At 50.3% G+C, this 10,234-nt stretch overlaps 1 protein-coding gene across 2 annotated transcripts; it reads left to right on the forward strand.

The window, feature by feature from the left end:
• RASL10B (RAS like family 10 member B) lies at positions 1–10,170 on the forward strand. Of its 2 annotated transcripts, none has more exons than XM_081270859.1 (4): positions 1–205; positions 2,991–3,349; positions 8,772–8,896; positions 9,374–10,170. In XM_081270859.1, the coding sequence occupies exons 2-4, from the start codon at positions 3,134–3,136 to the stop codon at positions 9,642–9,644; spliced, it is 612 nt and encodes a 203-aa protein (XP_081126985.1). In that variant the 5' UTR covers positions 1–205; positions 2,991–3,133; the 3' UTR covers positions 9,645–10,170. The 2 variants fall into 2 exon arrangements, with proteins under 2 accessions (XP_081126985.1, XP_081126986.1); XM_081270860.1 differs by having other exon boundaries at positions 2,996–3,349.
• Positions 10,171–10,234: the final 64 nt, after the last annotated feature.

A 10,234-nucleotide genomic window follows, 5' to 3' on the forward strand; every position in this document is an offset into this window, starting at 1 on the left:
AGCGGGCGGCGCGGCCGGCAGAGCAGGGCTGAGCGCGACCCTCGGCGCCGCCGCTGCCCCCGCGCCCGCCCGCCGGCCCGCGCCCTCTGCGCCGCGGGGGGCGGCCCTCCTCTCCCCCCGGGCGGGGAGCCGCGGCAGCGCCGGAGCCCGGGGGGAGCGCGGCCCCGCCGGCGGCCAGGGCAGGGGGCGGCGAGCACGGCCCCGGGTAAGCGGCGGAGGGAGCGGGCTGGGCCCGAGGTCGGACGGGGTCGGACGGGGTCGGGGCTGGGTCGGGGTCCTCCGGGGCGGCGGGCGACCGGCGCGGGGACGGAGGAGGGGGCCAGCGGGGAAGCGGCGCGGGGCGGCCACGTGAGAGCTGCAGCTGGGGGCCGGGGGGTGCCTGTGAGGTGCTGGAGGCGGAGAGCGAGCTGGGCGCCTGCGTCCCCCTAACTCCTACCTGGCAGGTCGTGGGGAGCCCAGCATCCTCCCGTGCCCTCCCCCCTCCCCCACGCGAACGTGGTGGGGACAAACAGCTGGCGGACCGGTGACCTGGCCCTCGGGATCCGCAAAAGCCCTGGCCCTCCTTGGTCGGGGGCAAGGACCCAGGTGTCCGGGCGGAGGGAAGGGGTCAAGAACCAGGCTTTGGCCCCAGTGTGTGGCCCATCTCCTGCCCGCCGCTGTCTGCAGACTCACTGCAGAGTGCAGGCCTTGGGAAGGGAGCTCAGGGGCCTGGGCCCTGCTTCCTAAGACGGACCCTTCCATCCCCACCCAACCAGGCATGTGGCATTAGTAAATTTTTAGACCCAGGACCCTTGGCTGGGAAGAAGGAAGGGACGCTGGTCACCTCTGAGTTGGGGACAGGGCCACACTTGGGCCTGATGAGTTCTAGGAGGCTGGCCCCTGCCAGCCTTGTACCCCCTTGTACCCTCTCCCTGCCTCCAGGGCTGTTCCCTGCCTTCGTTTCTGCTACTCCTTAGAAAGGGCTGCTTTGTGGACAGGGAATGTAGTATCCAGCAGAATCTTCAGATAAGGGACATCCTAGAATCCCCCAAGTTGCCACACCCAGAGACAAGCCAGACTCTGGCATCCCTTGCCCTTTTTTCCTCCCCTAGGACTGCCCCCTCCCCACCTGCTTGTTATGTAATTAACCCAGCTGAGTCTCTCTGCCAAGCTGGCAGTGTCCAGGGATGCTGGAGGGGCCTAGAGGATATATGGGGAAGAGGAATTGGTACTTCTGCAGTTGTGGGGGAACATAAGTGTACAGGCACCTGTTGGGGAAAGGACATGTATGGGATGCAAAGGACATCAGGGTCCTAGACTTAGCTGACAATTCAACTGGTTAAGAGTTCTTCACTTTTCTAAGTCTTTGGGTTTTTAATTTTGTTTTTCCTTCAATAAAATGAGAAGAATCTCACACAGACATATCACATGTATGTGAATCCATATGACAGTGGATAGTGACTACTCCCAGGATTGCTAGGAGGGCCCCATTGAGATTGTGGAAAACCTCAAATGAGTCAAAGGCCTCTGCATGTAACAGTAGTCAATGTTCCTTGGGCCCCTACTCTGTGTAAAGGCACTGGTCTTTACATGCATGACCTCACCACACCCTGTGAATTTCTTGCCCAAGGTGACACTTTATGGACAGCAGAGCAGGGACTCAAATCCCAGCACTTCTCACTCCAAATCCTGCCCTTAATTTACTATACTACATGTGCACACACCCCATAGATTGAGTCCTTTGATGCAGGACAGCTTGAGGACATCCTATGTCTACAAAGGAAGAGCATGTACATACCCTGAAAAGCATGGCCCCATCGGAATCTAGAAAACCCACCTGTCCTAGACCTAGTAGTAATGGGAGTTGTCATTCCCAAGAGAAGAAAAGTTCTTTCTTTCTCCTGGTTATGAGACTTACTGGGGTTGTCTCAGAAGTGGGAGTTATTAACCTCATTTTAAATATGGTGATTGGCCCACTAATCCCACAACATAGAAATATCAAAGCTGGAGTTTATACCCAAGCTCTAAAATTCATGGAAACTGAACAAGCAAGAAGCTAATGGATCCCTCTCAAAGTATAGTTGCTTTGCAGCCCTTTTCTGGGCACCAGCTTTGTATCAAGTCCTGTGAACCCCAAAGAATGCCAGAGAATCAGACCCAGCCCTTGGCCTATAGGCTGTCACCACTTAGAATCACTACACTTGAAAGTGAGAAGTGCTTCAATATTGTAGAATAAAGTAGTTGCCATTCCCAAATGTGTGACTTTGGGCACACTGGGCCTCCTCTCTGAAGTGGAGATAACAATCTCTCTCCCATAGGGAGATTACCCTGTGCTAACCGTGTGCTCAGTGGTGCTGCTGTCCCAGATCTAATGTGGTCATCTAGTGCATCCCTACCATTGTCAGCTAGACTTAGCTGACAATTCAACTGGTTAAGAGTTCTTCACTTCTCTAAGTCTTTGGGTTTTTAGTTTTGTTTTTGATTGGGGGTATTGGGAAATGTGGGAGTCAATTTTGGTCATCATGGTGACTGGAGACTGACTGCTAGCAGTTACTTCCATAGTTCCCCGGAAGTAACATGCTGCTGTGGGGGGCAGATCTGTACAAGAAAGAATTGTTTCCCCATAAAATGCCTGGAGGTCCTTCCCCCAAGACATCCTTGCCTAGAAATAAGACCGAGAGACTCAGGAGATGCTGTCCTGTCCCAGGCTCAGTGGGAAAGCTGGCTTTTGAACCCAAGCCCAGTGCTCTTTCCACTCTGCTATGCAGTCTACCATGGTTGGGAAGTTGGACCTGGTGAAAACTCAGGTTCAACGCAAGTCAGATGAAATATACTGGTGGAACAGCAGGAAAAAAAATGGAGAAGAAAGGATAGAGAGGTTTTGGATAGGTTCTGGGAAAGGGAAGGCATTCTAAGTGGCAGTGACAGCTTCCACAAAGTCCCAGAGGTGGAAAAGTATAGGATATATCCAGGGATAAGCCTGTGCACTAAGCCCACCTCTTGTCCCCCAGTCCAGGTGGAGGCCACAGAGGGCCCAGAGAGCAATCAGAGGCAGCAATGATTGGTCCTGACGGTGGCTGAGCCCCCAGCCCCTGGAATATGCAGCCCGGGAGAGCCCCAGGCAAGGACGCGGTGGCGGAGTGGGGCGGGAGGCATGGTCTCCACCTACCGGGTGGCCGTGCTTGGGGCGCGAGGTGTGGGCAAGAGTGCCATCGTGCGCCAGTTCTTGTACAACGAGTTCAGCGAGGTTTGCGTGCCCACCACCACCCGCCGCCTCTACCTGCCTGCTGTGGTCATGAACGGCCATGTGCACGACCTCCAGATCCTGGACTTCCCGCCCATCAGCGCCTTCCCTGTCAACACACTGCAGGTAAGCAGCCCTGAGGGCCATGGCTGGTGGGGTTGAGGAGGCTGGACTCCAAGCAGCTCAGGCTGTGCCCTGTTGCAAGGGCTCTGCCATTGGAATTTGAGAGCTCTGCACTGCACCTGCTTAGAGCTGCACCAGGAAGCCAGACATTTGTATGCTAGCTTATTCAACAAATATTTGATGACTGTTTAATGTGTGCCAGACCCTGCATTGGGCACGGGAAAATAATATGGAATTGGCTTTCAAAGAACTCAGAGTCTGTTGAGAGAAGACTAACACATGTATTATATGGTATGATAAATGCTATGATTGGAGAAGAGGAGTGAGCTAAGGCTGCCCTTGAGGAGGCATCTAATCCACTCAGGTGTGTAGGTATTACAGAAGGTGATATCAACTAAATAGACAGGTAAGGAGCAGTGAGGAAAAGGGCAGAGAACGCTGCTTGCCTGTTACTTCTCTGGGCCTCAGACTCTGACTTAAATCTTCATTGTCTGTAAAAGGGTCAATAGAACAGGCTGGGACCTGGAAAAAGAGTGTTCTAGAGACTCTGGAGACCCCAATCATTTCTTGCCCAAGGGCCTCTTCTAGGTGATCCCTCCTTCCTCAAATCTCAGGATCAGCCTGCTGGGCACCCTCTCTGCAGTGTTTGGATTTAAGTGCCCCCAGTGCCCCTGGAGATTAAGGAAATTAAGTGCACCTTCCCCTAGCTTGCTAAGGTCCCACCCTCCTTCCCTCTATCTGTGGCTTGGGAGAGAGTAGGGTAGACAGAGAAGCTGGGCTCCAAGATATGTTTGCTCATAAAGGAAGCCTCTGACCAGAGTGTACAGAGATTTGCAGTTAAAGATAGGCACTGTGGTGGAGCCACAGAAGGAGGAGCAGGTGGAGCCTTGGGCAGTTATGACTGAGCAGATACAGCAATCTCAGGGCTGGAGTTGTGGCTCAGCAGTAGAGCACTTGCCTAGCATGTGCAAGGCCCTGGGTTCAATTCTCAGCACCACAGAAAAATAAATAAAATAAAGGTATTGTATCCAACTACAACTTAAAAATAAATATGTAAAAAAAAGAATGAGTACCTTATTTAAAAAAAAAAAAGTATAGCAATCTCTCAGGCTGGGAGGCTAGTGCTGGTGGGGAGCTTAGCACTGTCTCAGCAACCCTGTGCAGGAGGACCTTGGCCCAACCTGCCAGAGATGCTTATCTCTCCTATCCTAGGTGCCTGGGGTCAGCATCAAAGACAAAAGTCTGATCCACACAGCTACCAGAAGCAGTGTGGCTGAGCTGTCCCAGGGAGCAGATCCTGGGGTCAGGTCCTCTTATTCTCTATAATAAAGGCTTTGATCGTAGCCTGAGTGGATGCTCATATCTTGCTCCCAGCCTGCCACTAAGCTTTGTTCCTTTATTCACATTATTTATTTTCAATGCAATTATAATTTTTGATTAATTTAAAACTATCCTTAATACTGTGGTCTAGAGAAATCTTGGTCCCATCTCTGCCCCCTTCACCCCATGGTTACACTCTGTAACCATTCTCATTGGTTTGTTTTTTGTTTTGGTACCGGGGATTCAACTCAGGGGTACTTGACCACTAAGCCACATCTCCAGCCCTTTTATGTATTATTTTATTTAGGGACAGGGTCTCACTGAGTTGCTTAGTGCCTTGCTTTTTCTTCTTTTAAATATTTTTATTAGTTGGTGATGGACATTTATTTTATTTATTTATTTACATGTGGTGCTGAGAATCGAACCCAGTGCCTCCTACGTATTAGGCAAGCACTCCACCACTAAGCAACAACCCCAGCCCTAGCACATCACTTTTGCTGAGACTGGCTTTGAACTTGCAGTCCTCCTGCTTCAGCCTCCCAAGCCCCTGGGATTATAGGCATGCACCACTGTGCTGGCTTGGTTTGGTTTTGTATGGCACTGGGGATCAAATCCATGGCCTGCCAGGGCCATACACTTGCTAAAGTGTTCTACCACTATATTATATCCCAGCCCCTCGTTGGTTATTCATTCATACTTCAGTGATTTTTCTTTTTTTTAGCTCAAATAAAAAATGTATTCTTATTCCACTTCCTTTTTTACATAAAAACAAAAATCATAGAGAGTGCTCTTCCCCCGCCTCCTTGTGCTGAGAATGAATCCAGGGCATTGCACATGCTAACCACTCTACCACTAAGCTACACCTCCAGCCCTATACTTCGTTTCTTTTGTTGTTGTTCTTGTTTTAATAAGAACCAGGGTGTTGCTAAATTGCCCAGGCTAGCCTTGAACTTGAAATCTTCCTGACTCAGTCTCCAGAGAGCAGGTTAGACTAAAGGTGTGTGACACCAAGTCTGGTCTGTTTTTTTAACTTAACATCATAACCTGGAGACATTCCCTGTCAATATCTAAAGGACTTCCTCATTCCTTTCTCATGACTATGCGGTACTCCATTGAAAAGATGTTCCTCTGGTCCCTTCTTGTTGGACAAGTGGGTGGTTTTTGATCTTGTGCTGTTTTGAGCAAAGCCACAATGAATAGCTTTGTGCATAAGTCATTTTATACATATACATGTACATTTTATATAGATAGATAGATAGATAGATAGATAGATGGGTTTGACTCCCAGAAATAGCATTGCTGGATCAAAGGACAAATATACCTAGAATTTAGAAGATATCTCCAGATTTCCCTCTATAAAATGCTGTATCTGAGAACCTGTTACTCTGAGAACCTGTTACTCTCAGAGTATATTGTCAAACTGTTATATTTTTGACAGTCTGAGAGATGAAATATTATATTCTCAGTGTAATCCTTATTTGCATCTCTGCTTATGAGTGAAGTTGAGTATTTTTCCATGTGTTTTAAAGGCCTTTTGTGTTTCTTTTTCTGAGAAATATTAATATCCTGTGCCCATTTTTCTATTGGATCATTTGGCCTTTTTCTTTATGGTTGACCTGGGACTCTAGTAGATTTTACTCCTGGAGCACAGGTAGGGGACTTTGGGCAGAGAAACACTAAGAAGGGACCCTAGAAGCCCCAGAGATCAGTATAAACTCAAGAATCCTGATGGCTATTATTTGACAATAAAAAAAAAATACATTCTTCCCCATTGTCAAATGAGATCCAGCCCAGAAGAGTGGTATTTCTTAGGTCTAAACTTAAATTGTTCCTTCCACTGACCCTTCTATCAGAGAAGGAAGCTGAGGTTTGAGGCATATGCATCCTACCAAAGAAATACCCACAAATGCATGGTTGAGCCCCAGGTGGCTGAGCCTCTCAGCTTCTATGTCCCTGGAACAAGACTCAGTTTCCATAGCTCCTTCTGTGTGTGTGTGTGTGTGTGTGTGTGTGTGTGTGCATGCATGCGTACACATATGCACACATGTGCACACGTGTGCACTCACACATGCATGCACCCTATGGATTAAACCCTGGGCCTTGACCATGCTAAGTATATGTTGTGTCACTGAGCTATATGCTCAGCCCCTCTTTCTCTGTCTTAATACAGCTCTAAAATGGTCTTTGTGGGGAACAAATTAGAACCCTGCACAGAGCAAACTGGAAGGAAAGCTGAGCTTTCTTGATTCCTCCCTTCAATCAAGGGATGAAGGAATAACTCAGCCAATCAGAAGCCTTCTGCTTGTCCCTTTTAGGGCCCCCAGAGAGAAGTGAGTGGGAGGCAGCTTGGAGGTCCCCTGGAGGAGGGAGCATGTTGGGGGAAAGGTGGGGCTGTCACCCTGGAAGGCTGGCAGCTGCTCCCTATCCCTGGAAGAGAGCTTGCAGAGAGTAGGAGCCTCTCCTCCCTCTCTCTTCCCACCAGTTTCCACTCCTTGTGTGGGATACAGAAAACCTCATACACATGCAGGTGTCTGGCTCCCAAGGGTCACTGTGTCTCACAGAATGCATTCTTCCCTGGTCTGAGAGGAAGCCAGTTCATGGTTTCCTACAGTTTTGGATTTTTTTCTCAGCATCCTCTCCCTGCACCAAAAATTAAAACCTCAGCACAAAGAATAGATGCCACATCATCTCCCTGGGGAGATCCACTGCAGCATCCTCCAAACCTTTCAGCTGGAACTGCTGTTTTGAAGTCAGACTTCCCTCTCCACCTCTGCCACCAAAATCTTTTTCCTCATAGTCCTTCCTCAAGATGGTGAGCCAGCTGTAGTTCTCCCTTGTTCCCAATCCTTGCCCTAACTTAATTCAGATTAGCATAGGGGACATGCCTCCACCAGCTTCTAGTCTTTTTTCCTTTCCTTTCTCCTTCTCCTCCTCCTTCATGCTGGGGACATACTTTACCATTGAACTACATCTCGGGCCCCTCCTAATCATTTGCATGGGACCTAAAAGGAGAAGAACCTGATTCCCGTTGCCTCTGAAGGCCTCTGCACCCCCCCAACTCCAGGGGTCCCCTTCTTTCAGTACACTGGCTTTGTGAAACTTCTCTTGCAGTTGCATCTGTTGGCAGGTTAATTAGCTAATTAATCTCATAAGGAATCTTCTCTTTAGCACATTCAGTCTTTCCAGGGGCCTATTCATCTTGAGCTGCAGCTCTCCCTGAGAAGTTGCCACAGACATTCAGGAAGGTCCATCTCTGGGGTCCTGCTCTAGGATGGAATCCCCACCCTACCTGCCTTATGTATCCAGTCTCAATTTTTTCCTCTGGTTTTCTACTTGTCAACCCTTAGGGGAGAAAGGAGTATACAGAAGGGACCCATCAGGTAGCAATCTCAGGGCAGTGTTAGAGGCATTGATCTCCGCTCAGGCAAGGTGGGCTTCAGGACCATGGAGAGCTCACTATGCTTTTTGGTGCCATTAAGGAGCATCAGCTAAAAGCCAACAGTGCTAGCTAGGCACTGAGCAGAGGAAGGAGTGTGTCAAGTGAGGCCCTCTGGCCAAGCCCTCTTGGGAGCTTACAACAAATGTGGGAAATTGAAAATGGAACACGTTTCCCCAGGAGATAATCAAAGGGTTGTTAGAATACAGGAGATGAGGGGAATAGTTCCTGCTTGCTGGAATGCTGGCAAATCAGAAAGGCTTCTTAGAGGAGGAGATACTTCAGTTGAGTATTGGGAGATAGGATTTCAGCAGGCCTAATAACGAGCTCAGGGCTGAGATCTTAGAGGCACTTAATAAATGTGCTTGTTGAACAAAGCACTGGATAGATGGATGAGGGGGCAAAATGTCACAAGGCAGATCTAACCTCCAGATGTGCACAAGACCGGACAGTGACCCTGGAGGTCAGTCAATGTGACCTGCTTTGTCCTGGCTTGGGGGCAGGGAAGCTGTAGCACTGAGCACCTCCATTCCCTCTGGGCCTGGCCTCCTTGGGGACAGATGGAAGGCTTCTGGTGCAGTGGCAGGTGAAAGCACTCTCAGTCTGCTGGGAGGAGGCTGGGGAGCTCTCATGGCTGCTCTAACTCCTGCACTGGCTTGGGTGTTACAGGAGTGGGCAGATGCTTGCTGCAGGGGACTCCGGAGTGTCCATGCCTACATCCTGGTCTACGACATCTGCTGCTTTGACAGCTTTGAATACGTCAAGACCATCCGCCAGCAGATCCTGGAGACACGGTAAGGGGCTATGATTCCATTTAATCCCACCCTATGAATGCTCCAGTGCCAACCTACCCCCGGGGAAAAGGAATAGTGGTGAAGTGTATGTGCCCTCTGGTTCTCACATACCCATTCAAATATGCACATACTCATATTTTTCTGTCCCTACTTCTGTTAACTCATTTTGGGATCCTAACTGTGGGGTGTTTAGGATAGTGGAGTGGTTAAGAGCATAGTCTCCAGGAACAGGACTTCCAGGATCACTCAGCTGCATGCCTATAGGCCAGTTAACATATAAGGCTCAGTTTCCTCATCTATAAAATGGAGATACAATAATATCTGGTAATTGGGGGGTTTTGTTTGTTGGATCAGTTGTGTTGATTACAGAATATAACTCAACCCAAGGACTTAAAGCTGTACCTGGAACAGAACATACTGTAGTGTAGAGTCCAGTGAAACTGAAGAGAGTTCTGAGATTCTTGCCTCATCCTTCAGGGTTATTGGTACCTCCGAGACACCCATCATCATCGTAGGCAACAAGCGGGACCTGCAGCGCGGTCGTGTGATCCCACGCTGGAACGTGTCGCACTTAGTGCGCAAGACCTGGAAGTGTGGCTACGTGGAATGCTCAGCCAAGTACAACTGGCACATTCTGCTGCTCTTCAGCGAGCTGCTCAAGAGCGTCGGCTGCGCCCGCTGCAAACACGTGCACGCTGCCCTGCGCTTCCAGGGCGCTCTGCGCCGGAACCGCTGCGCCATCATGTGATACACAGGCGCCCTGCACAGCCACAGGCTGCAGACCCGCTGGCCCCTGAGGAGGGCAGGGTGGTGCTGGGGCTGCTTCCGGGACTGGGGCTGGAGGCGGGAGCCAGCAGAATAGAACTCTGAAGGTCCTGGCCTGAGGCACCCCACAAACGAGCACCTCCACACGTGCTCTGAGAGGCAGAGGGCAAGGGGGAGCTTCCGCTAACTACTCAGTACTCCCCTTCTCCCACGGTTGTCTTCCTGGGGCAGCCACCTTCAGTGCTGTAGTTAGCGCGGGGCCTGGCCTGGCCTGAAAGTGCACCACAGCCATTTGAGATTGGGGGTGAGTGTGTGAAATGGAGGGTGGGGTGAGGAGGTGCTACCTTGGCCAGGCCCCCACTTATCTTTTCCAGAGTGTGTCTGTCTTTGCCCAGTGTCTTCCTTTTCCGTGTCTGTCTGTCCAAGCGTCTGTTAGTCCTCACCTGTCTTATCCACCCTCCAATCCCCCTCCCCGCCCCCCAGCTCCACTCACAGGGCTCTCATTTCATCCATCCCTTTTTCGAAGATCCTGGCATCTTTGTGATGCCAGGCCTTCTGACTGTCAGCACCACT

This window comes from Spermophilus citellus (genome assembly GCF_964194105.1).
Source record: "Spermophilus citellus genome assembly, chromosome: 17".
In the NCBI taxonomy this organism is placed as follows: Eukaryota; Metazoa; Chordata; class Mammalia; order Rodentia; family Sciuridae; genus Spermophilus; species Spermophilus citellus.

Bases quoted from the DNA above. Each gene is read 5' to 3' on its own strand.
- RASL10B (XM_081270859.1), top strand. From the start codon at position 3,134: ATGGTCTCCACCTACCGGGTGGCCGTGCTTGGGGCGCGAGGTGTGGGC. The intron at 3,350-8,771 runs GTAAGCAGCCCT...TGGGTGTTACAG, and splicing joins TCCCTGTCAACACACTGCAG to GAGTGGGCAGATGCTTGCTG. The intron at 8,897-9,373 runs GTAAGGGGCTAT...CTCATCCTTCAG, and splicing joins CAGCAGATCCTGGAGACACG to GGTTATTGGTACCTCCGAGA.